The sequence below is a fragment of the Schistosoma haematobium genome, chromosome 1 (genome assembly GCF_000699445.3).
Source record: "Schistosoma haematobium chromosome 1, whole genome shotgun sequence".
Classification (NCBI taxonomy): domain Eukaryota; kingdom Metazoa; phylum Platyhelminthes; class Trematoda; order Strigeidida; family Schistosomatidae; genus Schistosoma; species Schistosoma haematobium.
Window position 1 is genome coordinate 72,911,375 of NC_067196.1, and position 21,805 is coordinate 72,933,179.

General features: G+C 33.1%; 1 protein-coding gene across 2 annotated transcripts in view; it reads left to right on the top strand.

Moving 5' to 3' along the window:
- Window positions 1-21,153, top strand: part of DNTTIP1_1 (Deoxynucleotidyltransferase terminal-interacting protein 1) — a 63,725-nt gene extending 42,572 nt beyond the window's left edge. The window contains exons 7-12 of one of the 2 annotated variants that reach the window (XM_051209625.1): window positions 4,695-5,672; window positions 7,721-7,761; window positions 9,688-9,930; window positions 11,885-12,137; window positions 14,079-14,357; window positions 16,997-21,153. In XM_051209625.1, coding sequence (XP_051075082.1) covers window positions 4,695-5,672; window positions 7,721-7,761; window positions 9,688-9,930; window positions 11,885-12,137; window positions 14,079-14,357; window positions 16,997-17,347 — 2,145 coding nt within the window. In that variant the 3' untranslated portion in view covers window positions 17,348-21,153. Of the gene's footprint in view, window positions 1-4,694; window positions 5,673-7,720; window positions 7,762-9,687; window positions 9,931-11,884 lie in introns of both variants that reach the window. The other variant, XM_051209626.1, reaches the window with a different exon arrangement.
- The last annotated feature ends 652 nt before the right edge of the window (window positions 21,154-21,805 follow it).

Below are 21,805 nucleotides of genomic sequence, written 5' to 3' on the forward strand. Positions count from 1 at the left end.
TTCTCGGGTATTGATCTCCATCCAGGAGGTCCACTTGTCGACTTAGAATACGCGGATGACATAGTCCTGTTTGGTGAAGACGCTGATAAAATGCAGAGTCTTTTGGTAGCACTGAGCAACAATGTCAGAATGTTTGGAATGCGCTTCTCTCCCTCTAAATGCAAGTTGTTGCTTCAGGACTGGTCTGCGTCAACACCTGAACTTAAGGATAGGGAGTGAAGTAGTCGAACGCGTCGACAACTTCACTTATCTTGGAAGTCCGACCAGCCCAAATCGGTTGGTGTCTGACGAAATCTCAGAACGGATTCGAAAAGCTCGTTTGGCTTTTGCCAACTTACGTCACCTATGGCGAAGGCGAGATATCCGTCTATCAATAAAAGGACGAGTATACTGCGCGGCAGTCCGTTCTGTTTTACTTTACGGCAGCGAAACATGGCCATTAATAGTAGAAGACACTCGTAAGCTACTAGTATTTGACCACAGATGCCTTAGAAATATTGCTGGCGTCTGTTGGGATCACCGGGTAAGTAATAGTGAGGTTAGACGCATGGTATTAGGGAATGATGGTAAATCAGTTGATGAAATTGTGAATCTTCATCGACTGAGATGGTTGGGCCACATGTTACTTATGCCTGAACACCGATTACCACAACGTGCAATGCTAACCTGTGTTCGGGATGGCTGGAAGATAGTTAGGGGTGGCCAAACCAAAACGTGGCATCAGTGCTTGAAGTCACTAACTTGTAGTCTGAGCCATGTTGGTAGATGCAGACTACTTGGTTAGGGTCCGTGTGACTATCGTAACCAATGGTTGGAGACTCTTGGTGACATGGCTCAGAATCGATCACAATGTCATAGGTGTATACACTCTCTGTCTTCCCTTAAACTAAGAGATTAAAATCGCTTCATACCTTTGTTTCTACGAACCAATTTTTTCTTCTTGTACTATATCTCTATATGTAATCTTTCTCTTATATATTAACACCTTTGACATAACCACTGCTATGAATCTGGTGTTCATCTTGTTATGCTGATGCGGTATGGCAACTTGGACCGATGCACATATGTGCCTGGTCCTACGTTGTAGCTGACTGACTAAGGTGTAAACCATTAGATACCAACTCAGTAGTAGTCCCAAGTTTAAGTGCTCCTTACAAAGCATGGAACCACCTGGTTCAATCCATGGTGGTGCCGTGGATACTTACTACAGAATAGTAGTCCTATACTGGAACAAAATAACTGTCCACTAGTTTCTGGTCCTCAATGTTTATCCAGTTAAAGATCAGTCGTTAATGAAAAACTACGAAAAGAAATCAAATAGGTTGTGTCATTCTCTAATGAATAGAAACTAAATTATTCATAACAGTTTGACTCCTAATTGATAGCATTATTTATATGAATTCTTATAAGTGCAGTGAATCCATTTTCATGTGGGTGCACTCACAATTCGATATATACATTATTACAATTTTCTCACGACTGACTGGATGATGATGAAATGTACCGTGCAAGAATAATCCATACTTATTTAATATTATTGTAAACTAACTGACAAAATACTACGTAATCACTTTGTTAATTTACCTTATCAAACATGATCATTTGAATTGCAAATAGCTGTCAAAATAATACATCATTCAACCAATGAGAATCAACTTCGACCATTGCATAGCAAATAAATTTCAAGTTTTATATCTGTGATTCAATTGTTGTGAACTTCACATATGCACACACCAGTTCAATAATACCATTACGGGTCCATTTCATCAATGTTTTCGACTAGCATTCACGTTCATCTCGAAACAAACTCCAAACAACAAAGTTATATACAGCTTCAAAGTTAAAAAATTACACGTAAATTGGAAGATTAGTAATAAAGACAATTGGTTGTAGTGCCCTGAAAAATAGATGCAAATTTCTGGTGTAGTTTTTTCTCTGAACTGCATGGTTTGGTCGTGGAGCTTTCATTGTTCCTCTGAAGAACATCAAGAGCACAAACTTCAAATAGAAGTGAAGTGTTCGAATTTCTCCACATATGACTCACAGCTCTTGTCCTGTAGACCTCGATCTTGATTGATTATAGTTGACCTTTAACCTGTCATTGGTTACTTGTTTATTTTGATTGTATCTCCCATTGGTTTGATTTTTGGTCCTACATTTGTCTATGATTTCTCTGATTGGTTGATAGATTGGATTACTTTCAACGTGTTTATTGATAGCTGATTGACTTGAGTTCCAAGCTCCTTAAAATTCTCTGATGTTTTTAGAATTCCCTTTACCCAAGATCCCAATATTTTCTCAGTTGGATGTGTGTCTACATGAATCGCTATAAACTAGGATACGTCATGGCCTTTAACCGCTAATTGATGTTCGTGCAGGCGAAGATGAAGGGGACGTCTACTTTATCCGATGTGGTGTTTTTCGCGGCTGGAACAATTTATTTTGTAGATGTTCGGTTTTTCTTTTGTCTTTTGGTTCAAAATTCTAACGTCTACAATTCATACGTTTAAGTTAACTAGGAAAACACCTTAGTTCCATAATTCATTATCGGATATTCCATTTTTAATGAAGAATTGGAATTGTGAAATCGAATAGTTGTGTTATGTCAAAGATTTTCAATACTGCATATAAATATAACTAGCACAATGTAAAATTAGTTACTAAGCTTGTTAGAATTTACTGTTGCTTAGCAATCGCAGTTATATCAAAATCATTACAAATCTATACAGAAAAATATATTTACTCCGTGTTCAGTTAATTTTTTTGGAATGATGAAAATTATTAATTGAAGAATATGCACAACACTTCCTAGTATGGAAGCATATTTTCTGCCTGAATTATTCTTTTTGAACTAGATTTCTTATGTTCAAATTCTATTTTCATGGATGTTATTTTAAACTATTTTTAATTTTCATCTTGAGCAATTCCCGCCACATTTTACTACTGTAAATTGTCACAAACTGAACCGACACAATATTCATGTCAGTTTCTACATTGTGTATAACTGACTAAATTGTAGTGTATAAGTAATATGATTTGAAATTAACCATAATCTTTATAGATGTATGTAATAATTGTTTATATATGGTGTATTGAATATCGTCTAATTTTTCACATATTGTTTTTTATACTTATATTCCTTTTTAATTTTATCTTGGTTTCTATATAATAACTCTTAAATAACTGCCGTTTCTGTTCTACGGAGCTTCTAATTAGTTCTCCGTTAAACTTTGTATTCTGCTAACTAATATTTCTTAGCTTATACACTAGAATTTCAGGTCATCAGTTTTATCTTACTACTACAAACAACTGAATCAATATCTTGGAACTAAGAAAATCATTTATTCATGTTGCGTTTTGCGCTAACTGATTAAGTTCTTTATGATGAATAATATCCATTCAGCACGGGGTTTATCGAGATAATTAGTTTCGTCGCAGTATAGCGGGGTCGTTGTTGTTCACTTCCGATGTGTCCCATACCGGAACAAATTAGTTTTCCAATGTTTCCAGACTTTCAGTAATTTTGATTGAGATCATCAACCGATTGATGTTAGACCACCGTTGAAAACCTGGAAGCACTGAACGACCGTTTCGTCCTATTGTGTGACTCCTCGACAGTGCGCACCCACGGTCCCGCTCGCGGGATTCGAACCCAGGGCCTTTAGTCTCGCGCGCAAACGCTTAACCTGCTGGACCACCGTGCCGGCATCCAGTGCTTCCAGGTTTTCAATGGTAGCCTAACATCAGTCGATTCATGATCTCAATCAAAACTTAACAATCTCCACAACCCCCTGTACTGACATTTTCAATAATTGTCTATCTTACATGAATGAAATTCATTTGAAATAGTCCTGTAAGGTACATAAATCATTGTATTCTATTATGCAATCAATCTTTTCAAAATACCATGGTTTTTATACCTATTCCCTTTAAATTCATTTTTTTGTTAAACGTAATGTCATGCCTCCCCACATTCTTTTTGATTGCGTTATACTATTCACTACTATTAAGTAGTTCGATTTTCCACCAATCATTTTTACGCTGTAAATAGTGCCATTTAGACTCTTTCAAAAGCCTCTTGTTATAAATGTACATCTTATTATTTAAATATACTGCCCACTTACACGTGGTTACATTTTTCCATTTCACAAACATTAAACGACAGTCCTCCAATACGTTTATTCAGAGCAAAAATAACTACAGGACTAAGGTTTTCATATGTCATTCAACTAACTGTAAATTCCAACATGTTTATCAACTTTAATTTCTATCCGCAGTATAATAATTTAATGTGTTCGAGTACTTGATCACTTCGATAATCTTCGAATGTATATTTCATCTTTCCAGGGTAAGACCTTTTGGTTTGTCGTTTTTTTTTATATTATTTACTTGGCCAGTTAGGTATAAATCATTAATTCTCCATTTCATATCCCTTGAAAACGTCTTTTATCACTTTTGTTGCCGATGATTGAAGTTGAAGAAGCGTTATTTGGCTTAGGAATCTAACCAGCAATTATTGTATCACTTATCGGTACATTCAGTACAAGTCTTCTTCTCAACCAGTCGATATTTAAAAAGCCCTTTCAATGTTTTTTTCTTACTTGGAATATAGTTAGATTATATATTTATGATAATACATATTACTGAGATGAACATTTTGACTACTTAACATACTTGTGTCCATTAATTCGTAGGCCGTCATACGTTATTTCCCTGAACGTCCTCAGAGGGATTTTATCAATCACCAGGGTACTAGAAGTAATCCTTCTCCAAAAACTGGGGATAACAAACCCGAAAAGCAGAGTATTCAGAAATCAGATTTGATTATGCAGTCGAAAATAAATTCATTTAGTGCTTTTCCTTCGAAATGGGCAGATTCGAAACTACATTCACGTATTCCAACTCCTGATTCATTAGAGTCATCCATGTCTTTTAATAACTCTCCTCAACTTTCACCGATACCTAGCTCAGATCCGATCAGTTTCGATAAATCTTTTCTATCTACTAATGATATTCCAAATCCAACTGTTGACAAAACCTTTCAAACTGTATATTCACCTCTACACAATCCAGTGGCCGGAGATAATGAATCACATTATAGTTTAAGAAATATCTCTAATAATTCATCACTTAGAAATGTACGTAAAAGATTGCATCCATCCAGTCGTTTGAAAATTTCCCCGGTTTCCTATGATACATCAACGTCTGACAATAGTAATAATCTTTTAATTAATACTGAATCATTCACCGCCGCAGACTGTGATATTAATAATTTACAAGAAAAATGTACCAGTTTACCATTGTCTTCTCATTCACCGTCATCAGCTTCATCAAGTTCTACGGTTGGATTTTTCCGTGATCCATTTAGTTCAGATAGTGAAGGGACATTAATTGACTCATCAAATATCAAGTTATCAGGACAAAGTAATAATACACAGATCAATAGATCATCAACTTATGGATTTCATTATTCACCTGGTTTATCATCAACTATAAAAAATAATTCCAATGCTCCAATTCATAGACTAAAATCAAAATCATCAAGAGGTCGTAAAACTCCATGGTGGGATAGAACTCGCGGAAAAAAATCCAAATCCAAAGTTACTAATATTAGTAGCAACACTCAATACGATAAACATAATGAAAATTTAACAGATGAGAAGAATTCACTAGTAAGTTTATCATTGCAGTGTATCATGAATAGGTAAACAACAACAGTTTTCAGATGTTTGATATTGGTTAAATGGAATATATTTTTATCTCCACTATTTCTTATTAAGAATGTGACTATGATCAGATAAATGTTTTCTACTCATCTAAATTATAGGGAATAAAGTGGTTCAGTGCATCGATTACTACCCTTATTTCAGAGATTTCATAGGTCCTGGTGGATTGACGTGATGTCTTACAAAATCTTACCACTGACTCAGAAAGCTTGGTTGTCGTCCATCTGTCAACCATAGCACGAGCATACTACGTAGAAGTTCAAACTGTTCTGGCTGTGAAACGTGATCTTTAAGAATACAATATAGGTTACTAGTAGTTATATATTGCTGCCTTATAAATATTGCTGGCATATGTTCAGACCATGTAGTAGACGATCCTGTGGTTAGATGCAGGGTACTAGGTAAAGATGACAACTCGGGATATAATCTTTATAGACTGAGGTGGATGGGACATATCTTACGTATGCCCAACCACCGCCTACCCCGATGAGCGATGCTGACTACTGTAGGAGTAAGTTGACTGAAGGTTAGTGACTGACTAAACAAAACATGACATTAGTTGACGAAGTCAATAACTATTGAACTAAACCGTGTAGGTAGATTCGGACTACTTGATTCGGGTCGATGTGACTATCGTAACTAATGATTGGAGATATTGGGTGATATGACTCGAAATGATGTAAATCAATTGACTCTTTCCGTCAAATCTTGAGTTTTAAATTTATATTCATTGTATTTAACGATTTCATTCTCTTCCAAAATCATTGTCTATGTCCATTGTGTTCTATCATTATTATTATTTTCGACTTCTATTACTCTTTTATTTATGTCATTAATTTGATCTCTGGATGTGCTTATATGGTTTGGCGAATTGAACCCATGTACATATTTTGCAAGTTCTACATTGTTTATGGTCGACCTACTGTTCTTTCACTGCATCAATATCATCATCATATGAAACTTTAAATACATCTTAAAACCTACTGTTTTTAATTGCGAGTGGATGTTTGAATTCAATCGCCTTTTAAGTAAACAATTTTCCAAATTTGTGTGAATATTATTTCCCCAATGAGGTTTCTTTATATTATTGCATCCTCTTGAAATACAAAAGTTCTCTTATAAATAAACCAGTTTTTTTTATCAATTCATACATTTATATTATCATTGGATTGTCTTTGTGTCTTACGACACGTTCAAATTTATTGAGTCGCACTATAACCATCTTTGTATTAATTGTATCCATCAGTTGTTATGACTCATAACATATTTCTTTTAGTTTCACAAGTTAATCCTTCTTTAATAAGGATTGCAGTTCTGTTGATTTGTTTAGTTTCTCACTGCCTTCTCTCTATAGGATTTGTTTTAAGTGTCTTTTTTTCCGCTCACCTTTCTCTACATCTTTCGGTGTTGTTTATATATATGGAATCTATTACTCCACGTTCTAACTTCCAATTTTATATTTGTTTGCTGAAATGGTAGTTTCGTATACGAAAAAAAATAATAATAACTTCCGAGGATAGTTTGGTCGTCTTTTGGTTTCCATAGCAATGACCAAACTCACAAATATATGTACACCTATTTATGGGCAACATTGTTTATCTGTGTTAGCTACATTAAAATTGCAAATGAAAACAGACCATTATTCTGTTTTTTTGAATCGTATAAAATTTAAGGAATTCGTTAGCACTAAAATGCTGACCACATTGATATAATATGTGTAAAATGAGGCTATACAGGGAATCCTGTAACATATATTAAACTGTCATTTTATGCTGTTCAATAGCATTAATTATCTATCACAATCGATTTTCTGAACAAAGTAATTCTTCCATCAAATATACAGGTTTATATCATAGACTTTGAACTATGATAATGCTTGTGTGACATCTACCGATACATGCTACTTAGCTGGGCAAACCAAGCTCTTAACTGTAATATTGCTTATTATTAATATTATTTTAGTGTTTACTTTTTCTTCGATTGTTGGTTTTCAGGTTGAAAATGATTATCGACAATTTATCAACACACTGTCCAAGTGAGTTGTTTTTCCATTGAATGTGTTTGGACTACTCATTGTTTCATTTTGATGTTTGCAAGCATTTACATTCAACATGTGTTATATATACACATCCTCATAAAAGATTATTGTTACACCTGTTGGAGAAATGAAGCTGCTTTAATTCGCTTCGTGCTTCAAAATCATTACATATTAGTTAGAGAAAATTCATTTGGGTCTATGCACATAACATTCCAGCACAACTGAACGCCAAGAAAGTATGCACTACGTAGCTAACGATATAACATTATTGAAAAGTAAGTTTTTATAAAGAATATTAAGGAAAACTACAACGGAATCGTCACTGCCTTCTGTTGTGACCCATGCCTAATAAATTATCAAGTCAATGTGTTGCACCATCGTTAGGACCACAACCATGTTGTCGTAATGGATCGATAGATGCCAGTTCTACACAACTTTTTTCATATCACAGATTTTTTCACTCAGTCCCGGTGTCGGCAAATAATGCACTGTGTAGAAGCAACTGAGAAGACATTCGTATAACGTATCCAAGCCAGTGTTTCGAGATGGTAACATCCGAACACACATGGACGAACATCAGCATTACTAGCTTGGGTTGCCACTGAATGTCAGCAGTCGTTCGAACACACAGAGTTGCTGTACATTCTCAAGTTGGAGGAACCAGTTTTCGCAATCATACAGTAAAAGTGCTCTCAGTGACGCATTGTAATCCCACTCATTTCCAGGCAGACTAGCATCCAAATGGTCCAGATTGTTATATTTCGCTCGGACTTTTACTATACGTAGGTTGGTTGTGATGTAGTGAATAGGACTTGATTGATTGGAGTACGAGTGACATGCGGTATTGATTTTTTTATCATCTTTAATATGTAATCACATTTTATGAAAGCGTAACTATATAATTTACTAAATTAGGTATATTTGTTGCTCATAACCGTTTACTTTTATGGTACTGTAAATGTCTGTTCACATTGCAAGGCATTGAATAATTGATGTTCAATACTACTTAGTTCAGTTTATTCAAATCTGACTGCAAATGAATGATGTAAAAATAACGCACTTAGATGTAATTTTAATTTTCGGTTTTAAATAAATCCTCATCTACTATATTCATATTCTTACTTGTGCCGTCCGTTTCATGAATTTCCTGCTGAAGTACCGAAATTTCTCACAGCTACAATATATCTCTTCTTTTAGACCTTCTTCAGGACTCAAACAACTACCCAGATACACAAATTTGTCGACTATTTCCAGATCTTTATCATAAAGCTTGACTACTGGCACATACTTCTAGCATTCTTAGAGCATTACTTTGCATTTACAGTGTGCTAAGTACATGTCGTACTTATGGACATTAATTACTAAAGCGTATTGTCTTTCGACTAGTGATTCTGTCTTACTGAAATAAATGAGACAGTAATTTATTGAGATTGAAGCCCTTAATCAACTGAACCAATCATATCCACATACATCTGTATATTATGAATAATGTCGGACCAATAAAGTCTTTATAGATACCTACTGAAACGTTATAAAACTCTTCCTAGATTAATAACTAGATCAATAGATGCTTAAGATATGTTGACTCTGTACTCCCTGATTCGCTCTACTTATCGCTTGACAATCATGTTAAATTTTAGTTCTCTTGACGCATCACGATTTATCTATACGACTTTGAATTTTATTAAGTTGATATTACTTAAGGGTGCTTAAAGTAGTATTAGTAGCAGTGATAGATACCAAGGAAATCACTCATTTTACCTGAAAAGAAACCTGTCAGTTTGCTGGGAAGTTATCGTCTTTTTTTTGTTTATCTTCTCCTTCCTCCATTTTTTTGTCTGACTGAATTATTTGCGAATTTCATTTTGGACCATTCTCATCATTACTTTGTAATTTTCTTTATTTTTTCAATCACCATACTAGTCAGTCCGTTACTTCATCTGTAATTTATGCTAGCAACAATATCAGTAATGATCTGCATAATTCTAATCAAAACATCCACAATAATCGTAGTAATGCACGTAAAAATACGTCTTCACGTCTATCTAGAAAAAAGTGCACTGCAATAAAAAGCACTGTGAATAATTTTACCACCAAAAATAGCAATGTAACAAAGTTCACATTTGATCAAAATACGCATTTCGCACTGGGCTCATCAGCAAATACGTAAGTTCTTTGTCTTTTTCTATCTTCTCAGTTCATGGTTGTTGTAATTATTTTTTGACCAGTCGGTGGATATCACAAATAGTGTCTTACAAGTTCATTAGCTTTTTTCACTATCATCCGGATAGGGACAAACAGACTATAACTAAAAACTAAAGTCAGGTTTTCTACAGTTAACCATAGAGTGGTGGCTCATTGATTAAACCACTTGACTATCATCTACTATTAAGTCTGAGGTTCGAACCCCACCCCACCTAATTCAGTTTGGTTGACCACTTAGTTATCACTAGGCCTCACATTTAGAATATCTGATAAATGACTAAGTCAGTCTAAAGTTATACTTGTTGTCTCCAGATTTACCGATACTAACCGGATTTAAAACCTGCCTAAGTTGAAAGACATTCCTTTTTCTTATTTAACAGTTTAAGGTTCAGAACAAAAATGTCTTAGTTGAAGGTGGTAAGTAGCTAATCTTTACTAACAGCACTAAAGACGTAATCTGGAAATGATTTGCGTAATTTACTAACAATTAAAAAGTATATCAGCCAATGTTTCGTAAATCCGCCTTAAAATTTCTTTCAAGTTGTGTCTAAACGAATATTAGATTTTGATATATTGAATTTATTTCAAAAAGTGTTCAGATTCTCGAAAATAATACATCGGAACTAGAAAATTTAAACAGTAACTTGACAAATTTATAAGCATCGTTTTGTATTTTATTGAGATAGTTTTTTTAGAAATGTTCATTTCGAACTGATGTCAGCTGAAAACTCAAAATAATTCATAAGAACTTTCGTTTAAATTTGGACGAATGATTTCACAGTAGTTCGGCGCCGAGTTAATGTGAGGAGGAGAAATGATATTTGTAAAGATCTCAGCAACTGAAATTTAAGTAAATCCAGCGTTTCACTTGCCAATCTGGTCCAAGCTTTTTCAAGGAAATATAATCAAACATCAAAATTATCGAATAAAAATACTAAGACCATCCAGTCATGTTAACAACGTTGAAAGTAAAAAATTTCTGTAGTGCGTATGAGAAAAGTTCGTTAAAATAACAGTTCTCTAAAGTGAGAGAAATCTTATAGATGATATGAGTTAAACATGTCACAACATGCATAAAATAAAGATAAATATTGACCAAGCTGATCGTTGATCATATACTAAGATGAAATAACGTATTAGAACAGTTGAAAGTAATCGTTTTTGTTCACATGATGAGTGGTGGATTAAATTAAACGAGATGTAATGGGTTCACATTTACTTATTAATTATTTGTTGCCATGGTACAGCTAATTATATTCCATATCTCCTATTAATTCTATTTGGATTTACCCATATTTATAGGGCTTCAGCTGTTAGTCTCTCTTTGTAAGAACTAAAGCCTTTTTGGAGGATCCTTGTGTCACGATAATTCAGTTACCATTTGTTAGTTGTTCCATCCATTTTAGTTTGTGACCTATCGTTAGTACACCTATTCACATCCTCATACTCTTTGAATCGAATCCGAGATATTCAAATCTCATGATAATAAGATTAGGCCACTGAATCGTCATTCTCATTGGCCAACATTTATAAATTCAATGAGTTCGTAATTCATCATCATTCTAATTCAATTTCAAATATAAGTATATTTCTTGAATAACATTTGGCTCAATCCAACTTCTCAAGTTAAAACTAAACAATTGATATTACTTATTTACTTACGCCTGTTACTCCCAATGGAGCATAGGCCACCGAAAACAATAGATATACCATACTCAATGTATGTTTAGATGAAATGTTGGATCTTACCTTTGTATATTTCTGGAGTAATAATAAGTCACATGTATCGATCTTTCTTTATATTGTTTAAACTATCAATGGACATTTTCTCATCTGAAATTATTTTTCAGTGTATTTACTTGCTTGACTCGTTTATATTCTTTCTTTCTCACTCTGTTGCTCCGTTATATTTTAGATGGCTTGGTATGGGTACTGCACGTGGTCGTATTTACAGTAAACATCCAGAATTATTTCGTTATATTTGTGATAATGAAGATAAAGCATGGCTTGTTCAAACTGGTCTCATTATTAGTCATGGTGTCAAAGCATATTTAGTTCATGCTGAACAAGTACATCAAATTGCTACACAACAAATTAATTCACATTCATCAAAAGCTGATATAGAAAAACTAAAAACCTTTAAACTACCTTATTGGTTTCTACAAAAAGTATGAAATTATTGGTATTTTATGTTGATAATGTATGAATCCTGATTGTGTTAGATAAAAGTTAGGGACGGCCACAATAAAACGTGACATCAGTACACAAAATCAGTGACTGTTGGACTAAGTTGTGTAGGTAGATTCAGACTACTTAATTCGGGTCCATATGGCTATTGCAACTAATGTTTGGAGGAGACGTTGGGCAATATGACTCAAAGCGAGTCAAAATAATGTAAATCAATTCACTCTTTGTCTTTCCCTAATTCTTTAGTCTTGGGCTTCTAAGGTGATCACATGCATAATTAAATTTTACTAAGAATACTGAAACCCCTTCAGAAACGATAACTCGCGCATTTTTTCTAATTCAGTTTCCCACATTACTTTCGCTTTCTGATTGATTGTTATTGCTCTTAGTTCGTCAAATTTCTGTATGCTTGAAGGTCGTTTTGTACTGCTTGTCCTACCTCAAATATCAAGCTCCCTTCAATCCGTCTTCTTTCTTTATCGGCCATCAGGTGTTGATGTGGTTTGTAAATTTCCTTTGTCGAATTCAGAGAGTACCTATCGTATTAGAGTAGCTCAATTGTTTTTCTCCAAATCGTAGGACCGTACTAAACCCCGATAACGCGATAAAACATAAACTTATCTTATACTCGTTATTTCACGATCTTATCCTCACTTCCAAAATCCTACTATCTATGTCCAACGTGTCCTATTACTACTACTGTAATCAACAAACACTTGGGTAAGGTGAACCAAAATCACACATTGGATTTGTAAAATTTGAAAACAATACATTAAATACACTATTTGCCTATCTTCCCTGGTTTGACCCCTACAAACTCCATCATTCTTCTGTTCCTGTTGTTATTTCGATTGGTTTCTGTTTTCCTTTCTCTTCTCTTCGTTTTCCCCTTTTGTCCGTAAGAGTTCTACTTTGAGTTCTTAATATATAATACTTATACTTGTCCGTACAAGCAGTACACACCATACTACTACTAATGATATCATTATGACTTGTATTTGTGTTAATAATCTGAACTCTGAATGCGCTGATATGATTCGGTGAATTGAGCCCAAATACATATATATTTTACAAGTTCTACATTGATTATGATCGTCCGACCGATAACCAGATTTTACTTGATCTAAATTATATTTCTCAATATTTATCGTTTTTTATACTGTTAAACTATTAATGATTATTTTCCTGAGTTCATTGTTACTATAGTTTCATCGGTGATTCATATCAGTTAGTATTTCCAACTTATTCGATCTAAGCATTTTCGTTTCCAAATTTTACTTTTTTTTAACTAGTAGTTAAAACTTATTACTGGAAGCTTGATCCAATCAGTCGTTTGAATAACGACTAAAGTAACTTAGCTTCTTGTTAATTAGATTTACTTCAACACCGTAGATATTAGTTATAAAGACTAGAGTAAATAGGTTTTTTGTCTTCAACTCATTTAATCTAACTGGTTAGAGATTATGTTAGAATGAGAAGGGTATTTCTTTATTGTTCATTTGCCGAATACAATTCTTCGTGAAAAATTTGTTACAACTAATTCAATAATTATGATGGTATGTTTATCCTTGAGCAGAAAACAAGTCAGTTATACCAAAAATGGTAGGCATTTAAAAAAAACCAGTCAATTGGAAATGGGGAAATACTTTTCTATGATAGAGACCATTTCACTGTTCTGTCAACATATGAAATGATAATTTAGAACAATTCAATGTTTAATTAGTTCACTACTACAACTGTAAAAGTAAAAGAGCCAAATAAGTCAACAGACCTTATCGTAGAAATTAGCAAAATTAAATCGCTTTTCTTGGGTTAAATATTTCCCTACCTTAATTTCTATTCCAATACACTCATAACTGAAATTCTTTTATAATTCAATCATCATTTACTCATTCTGTTGTTTATTCTATAAATCAAAAAAGGTTAAAACTGTCGCATCACGTCATTCATTTTTCGTTCATGTTATATCAACCGAACAAGAGTTCACGAAGAACGAAATAGAAAAAAATAAACAGAATAATTCATCAGTTGATGGACCATTTCCTTCTCCTTTTATACAATCATCATCTTCGTCTATATCCCGACCAAATATTAGTCAATCCAAATCGAACAATTCAATATCTTTGTCGAATCCAATGGAAATCAATCATTGTACTACTCACAATATTATTACTAATATACCATCATCTAGAAAAATCCTAGTATGTCTCTATTTTATTACATTGTCATGAAATCATCGGTAATCATTTTGAATTGACACATTGAAATCTTAAGCTGTTCAAATCCATATTGAAAATTCCGTAGTCAAGTAATATCTGGTAGGACTCTTGATGTGAACTAACAGTGTTAAATCAATAAATAATTAAATAGGCAAGTGAAACTCAGTGAATAGGTAATTTCCGAATTTGTGTATCCAACATTCGACTGACTACAATGAAGCTGATATAAACTGTTTGATTCAACAGTTGATTATTCTTGATTTCTATTATAATGGGGGTTTGTGGAGATTGTAGTTGAATTCATGAGTCGATCTAAGCTAGACCACCATTGAAAACCTAGAATCACTGAACGGCCGTTTCGTCCTATTATGGGACTCCTCAGCAGTGCGCATTAACACAGTTGGATTCCGGCTCAGTGGTCTAGAGGTTAAGTGTTCGCACGCGAGACTGAAGGTCCTGGGTTCTAGTCCCGTATGTGGGATCGCGAGTGAGCACTGCTGAGGAGACCCCTACTAGGAAGAAACGACCGTCCAATGCTTCCAGGTTTTCAGTTGTGGTCTAGCTTAGACCGACTCATTAATTCAATTATTCTTGATTTAACGAAAGTCCAAATCGAACTTGCTTGTTTTTGTTAACATGGATATATATAATACTTCATTTATTCTCACCTGTCCAATTTGTCAGATTGAAGATGAGAAGTGTGTTCCAGTTATGTAATTATTCTACTTAGTTATTGTTCAAACTTAATCCCAAAGCCTTTTTTAGCTTTTGCAATCTATTTTTACTCCCAATCATAGTGTAAACTTGGTCTACCTCTGGTTATTCTTATGTAAAAATCAACAGTGGCGATTTTTTTTTTCATGATCAATTAATTCAAATGAAAATTTAATGATCCAATCCCTTTTACCACTATTCAACTCACAGATACTATATATTCTCATTTTTTCTACGTCAGATCGAAAATGTCATTAGGATTTAGGTTGTTTCCGTGTCTGAATAAATTTCTGTTTTGAACATTCACTACATGCTTCCATCTTGAAAAAGAAACTGATTTTCCTATTTATATAGAAAATTATAAGTAGAAATTAGTCAATTTCATTGGATTAGCTTTATTGATAACCTTATATGAATGAAAAATAACAAATATTATGGGATTGATTAAATTTATTTCATTTTTTTGGTGCTCTAATTCTCCCACAAACTCACTGATTTGTATAAACAATAATATGTTTTACAATGCAATTATGTATGTAACATGTATAAAGTCATTTATTTCACTAATGAAAAATGATTTTAATTAATATCCCTTTTTTATATAAAATGAACTTGTATGTTTGCGAATTCAGCAAGAAAGAGAGAATATGACTTCATCGTATGTGCAGATTTTTAAGATTACAATGGATAGATAGATAGAATGATGAAAACGATAGTAATTACCAAAAAATAACTCTATAGTGATCATAATAATGATATAGTAGTTGAAGACGTCATGAGAAAACGAAATAATATTGAAATGATAGGACCAGTTGTAATAACCATTAATTAGAATTGAAAGTATTGTAGTGAACAGAACACTGGTGGGGACAATCGAACTGTATTTAGCACAAAATTACCGAGCTACTTGGTAAAATAGAAAAACCATATAGTAAATCGTTCATTTGCAACATATCAATCCATTGTCTCACATTTCATTGTTCATGCGTTTTCTTACAAATTGCATTGTGTTCCTGCTCTTCCTTTCTTGATCTTCCTCCATCTTCTGCTGCCAGACATTACGTTTTTAACTCGCGTCATATACTACTTATATCAATATAAGTAGCACGCACCACAGTATCACTAAACTAAACAGTGGAAGTATTATTGTAAGTAAATAAAGATAAAATTAGTGAAATAAAGCAAACTTTCGAAAATGAGAGAAATAATAAAGGAAAAATTATCAGTTAAACGATCAATATAACAGTGCCAAGTAAACTACAAGTTATTTTGTACACAAAATTGGGGTAGCAGCTGCCTCTGTATGACATGGAAATTTGCCGTTATTCCGTATATTTGTCGCTCAGAATTTTCATTGTGTGTCTTCCCATGGTAATACTAGGTAGTTTGGAGCCATTCAAGATCAAATGTTCCAGCCTATGTTCCGAGTTTCTGTTATATCATACTCTCTCCATTTTTCTAACGTATGTGATGTAGTAGGTACAGGCGAAAAGCTTGAAGTTCAAGGAAAACATCCAATCACAACCTCAACTCTACCCTCTCTTTTCCAGGTGACACTAAAATCAGTATGATTTAGTTGTATGTCTTCGGTTCACCTAGTATATTCTGTTTAGGTTTTTAACAAGGAGAAAAGTGTATCAATCGATAATGTAAGAACTCGAATCATTTATGTTTTGCTTTTGTCTTATGTTACGTATACCATATCACCATCTATTATTATACAACCAAAGTAGATTGATTTTGACCTACGTTTCACTCTTGATGTTACCGTAGACCTAGTGACTTAGTAACAATGATCCATATTACTCTTGTTATCTATTTTTTCTTCAACAACTTATATTTTATGGTTTTAATTTGATTGAATCATGTCTACTTGTTTAATGTGAGTTTTTTCTGTTAAAATTTAGAATTCCCCAGTTATAGTACCCTCCTCATCACCATCGTCATTGTCGTTGGCTTCTTCTTCATCTGTCACATCTAAATATTCTTTGGCTGCATCATCATCGGTGCAGGAGTATCATGACACGGACAATAATCAAAACAGTAATAATAATAATAATAATAATAATAATAATAATAATGTTCTATTAAACCGTCATTACACCAAGTCAAATTGGAAATCAACCAATTCTTACTCAAAAACTACGTCTATCGACAACACTGATCAGAATAATAATAATTTAGTAAATACAATTCAGTCACTTCCTAGTCCCAACCCACCAACATTGGAACGTTTTGATTATACTACTAATAGATAAATAGCTAGTGATATATGTATGCATGATTGATAATGTTCAGTTTTTTGCTTTCAATTAATACTTGGTCTTTCAGTTCATTCGATTGATTTATTTTTATTCGTTCATCCAATCACTCACTTGTTGCCATTTCTTTTTCGATCCTAGAATATTCCGTTTTTTTTCTCTCTCAACAACTCTCCTTATTTCATTTCTCATTACGTGATAATTTGCTTGTTGTTGATAATCTCTAATATTTTTTTATTCATTAATTAAGACGATAAACTGTGTATTGTTGTTGTGATGGTGGTAGTTGTGATTATTGTTTCATTTGTGCATTTCAACATAAACAAACAAACAGATAACAAAAGAAAGTGAATAAAAAATAGGCCTATTTGAAAAGTTTCTTCCTTTGTCAATGAGATTGTCATTTAACTGTCCTCTTTGTTCTTTGAAATCCTGTTACGTTTTCTTCATTTTTTTTCCGTGTATGTGCATGTGAATGTAATTGTTTTGTATTAAAAAAAGAATATTGTACATACAATAAACATTAAAATATGGCTGTCTGTATATATGTATTTAATATTGTTACTGTAATAATGGCTGTGTACTAATTATTTTCATATTATATCATCATTTATTATTTTCACTGTCGTCTGGTATTGATTTCATCCTATTTCTTTTGTTTCCATATTCTTTTCCTTTTTAATGAAGAATAATTCAGCTCATTATGTGTATGTATGGTTCTTCTTTTCTCTATCTTTCTCAAGCTTGATTTAAATCACTACATATTATAAATACACATTTCTGTTTTTGAATAATCAGTATTCATTCATATAAAATCGGTGCTGTTATTTGCTTCAGTTACGCAGTTCATACTTACATATATACTACTACTTCTACGATGTCTTTGTATACTACCTCTTTTTATTTTCTGATACTAACAATTCATCATTATGCTTTGTTATATTTGTGCTGTGTGTACATTTTTCTTTGAGGGGGGTGTCTGTATAACTCATGTACGGCTTCTGGTTCACTCATTTAAAATGTCATGTTTTTTTTTAATAAATAGTCAAGATGTATTGATTCATTAATAAGTTTGACTGTGAAAACAAATTGTTATTGCCTTTCATTTGAAGATGTCATTCTCATTTCTCAGTCACCCAGTCTTATCGACGCTTGCTATAGATTTTATGTAACTGACATCAAAATTTCGGTAATTTAAGCCTTTCAGTATTAATAATTTTAGGAAGGCTGTTATAAAATGACCTTGATTTTAAAGTAATGGAACTACTATCACTTATCTAAGTCTCATTAATTCGTATTAAACATCACTACACTTTTTTAAAATAATACTTATTTAAAATTGCCCAGTTTTCGAGCTAAGATTGTTAACGTCATTATCACCATTAAGGCACGTCATTTTTCCTATTGTGTCTAGTGTCACTTTCAAAGCAATATGATGAAAATTCACATTTTGATTTCACTCAGTTGTGCATTTATCATTTAAGGTTAATTCCCACAATACTCTTCTGCGATTGTAAACAAGAATCGTTTGTTTACTCAGGTGTTAATTGTTTGCGATGCAAAACTTTTTTATTTATATGATTCATTTATATTCCTCCAACTGGGTCGAATCAGAAAGAAATGAACGACCCAACCATCTGTTTGTTTTATCTTATTGAGTTTAGTTGAAGTAAGCAATTGCACATATCCAATAGATTCAGTCTCAAGTAATGTGATTTAACTTATCTAATGAAAAGTTGAAAGTGAGATGGTAACTTATTACCTAATGTATTAGACTTTCAACCGCTAGTTATTACGTTCGGACCCTTTCCCTTCAACTTCAATCTGAGCATCTGTATAGGATTACCAGATGTTGTAACTAAAGCGTCGTTGAAAGCTAAGGACAGGAATTTCGTACATTACAGTATTGCGTTATATACTACAGAATTATATTAAATGTTTTAAAAAGTCTTTGAGTAGACAATCAGATATTACCACCGACGAAGACTCATATTGTATTAAGAAATACCATAGCAGAAATCCATAAGTTATATCTCGTAAAATCTTTCATAAAAACCAATTCGAAAATTACTATACTTAGAAGTAACCTTGAATTACTTAACACACTTCAATCTATTAGCAAATGTTCGTAGTGTTCAGTGTATAAGTTAGTGGACTAAATTGGTGTGTTGATCAGGAAATCTCTCAGTTTCATGCAAGATGCCTTCATCAGTACGCATTTCACAAAAAAGCAAATGTTTAATGTTAATCATCTTTGAGAAGTTATGTAAGCCGTAATTGGATTATTCTCTAACTCAAGAGTTTCTAATTAATCATATTTTATCTATAAAATAAATTTATGAAATTCCAAGTTTTACTGATTAGAATAATCAATACAAAGGGTTTAATAAAATACTCGTTATGATTTATGTATATGTAAATCAAGTTCATATTCAATAGTTTGGAAGAAGTAACAGAACGAAAATATCCAAGGTATACCTCGACAAATTTCATACACTTGGTTGCCTTCACAAATTTGAACAAAGGAAGAATGAGAATATTTGCAAAATATTTTATTAATTTCTCGTTATCTACATACAACCTAATACATTTACCTATTTCCAATTATTGATATAACATTCCATTTAAAATGTAATTCTTACCTTCAAAGAGTTGATAGCTAACTTCTAACTGTTTTCAATAGTTGAGGTCACAAGTCAGTTGAAGCTAGACCACCATGGGAAACCTGGAAGCACTGGACGGCCGTTTCGTCCTATTATTTGACTCCTCAGCAGTGCGCATCCAAGACCCGCTCCGCGGGACTCGAACCCAGGACCTATCAGTCTCGTGCGCGAGCACTTAACCACTAGATCACTAAGCTGGCATCCAACGGTGTTAATGTCTAACTTCAACTAATCCACGAAATTGAGTGACACATCCACCATTGTCATCAGCGAGTTAATATCTCACAACAGACCAGGTTGAACTCCACTGATATTACAGCTTCAACTGACTCATGATCTCAACTAATGAAATTACTACAATCTCCACAAAAGCCCCTCTGATTCTAACTCTTTTGTTAACAGAAGTAAATTAAATATTTTGATCTTTTTTTCCAAAATAATTCTAATCACAATCTAGTGAGTTAAATACACACATCCTTTGTTGTTGTTTTCTTTCTGAACTTTTTAAAACAATTTTTTTGATATTACGTGACATTCTATTGAATACTCTAAAAAATATCGTTCTATACAATTACAAAAATGTGTTAAAACGAGTTTAATTATATAACCTTGTTCATATTCGTTATTGTTAATACATTTTCCATATTGAATATTGTAATAATAAATGGAAATAATCAAATATAATAAGTTGTAATACAGTCAATCTATTATATTCTGTAAATATTCTCATTCTTGTTTTGTTTAAACTTTAACAAATGATATCAAAAATCTTAAAACAATATATAACATATAACTCGGAAGCTATTAATGGTTAAGGAAACAATGATTATTAAACTTACAGTCGAATTATTAACTGTTAGGGACGTTAGATCCCCAGAACTCTCTTTGGAAAGGACCTAATTTTTGTAATTTGTCTAGAGAGTCTGGATTTCTTTGTTTTTGCGCCAAAGGCGCACTTGTCACCTTCATGTCGTATTTCCCACTGGGAAATATCTTAAATGCTATTGATCCGTTGAGTCTTTTAGTATGCTATTTGGTAACTCTTCTCAAAAACGGTTTTGCACTGTATATATACGTTTTGAATTGTGTTTGTTGTTATCGCTCGTTTCTGGCTGTTTTGCAGAATATACTTTCCATTCCAAGCTTGGACTTCTCCCTCTAGTTAGCGGGGCTGGGATGCATCAATAGCTAGCTTACTGGTCTTTGGTCACCGAGTCTTGTTCTCGTTCGCCAATTAAGTGAACTCGTGACAACTTCGAACCTAACAAGCCTATCGAATCTCTGAATCCTTGATTCTTCGTTCCGTTCCGAGTAAGACGAATCAGTAGTAGCATTCAAGTTAACGAACATAACATTAACAAATGAGAAATAACCTCAATCTTTACATTCTAATGATAGAAAGGAATATGTCCTCTAATATCACCAAAACAGTAATACGAAAGATCTTCAAAACATTAAAACAGGACATACATTGTAATAACTAAAACGGCTAGAGGAAATTTAATAGTAATTAGGAATATAGCTGATTAGGATAAGAAGGCATTTGAACATTTATCCGATAAACCATACTTATTGAAGAAAATAAGAATTCAACAAGATAAAACTCAATACAAATAGACTTCTGTAACAATTAAAACCTTAAATTAAGAACTCCATTTGGTTTGAACTAAAATCGATATCTTATATACCCTCAAGATTCTACGGACAATCAAACGCATAAGACCTTCAGTCTTAATAAAACTAGTCGTGAATCTCACTAACATACATTCTATTTAAATATTTACAACATTAA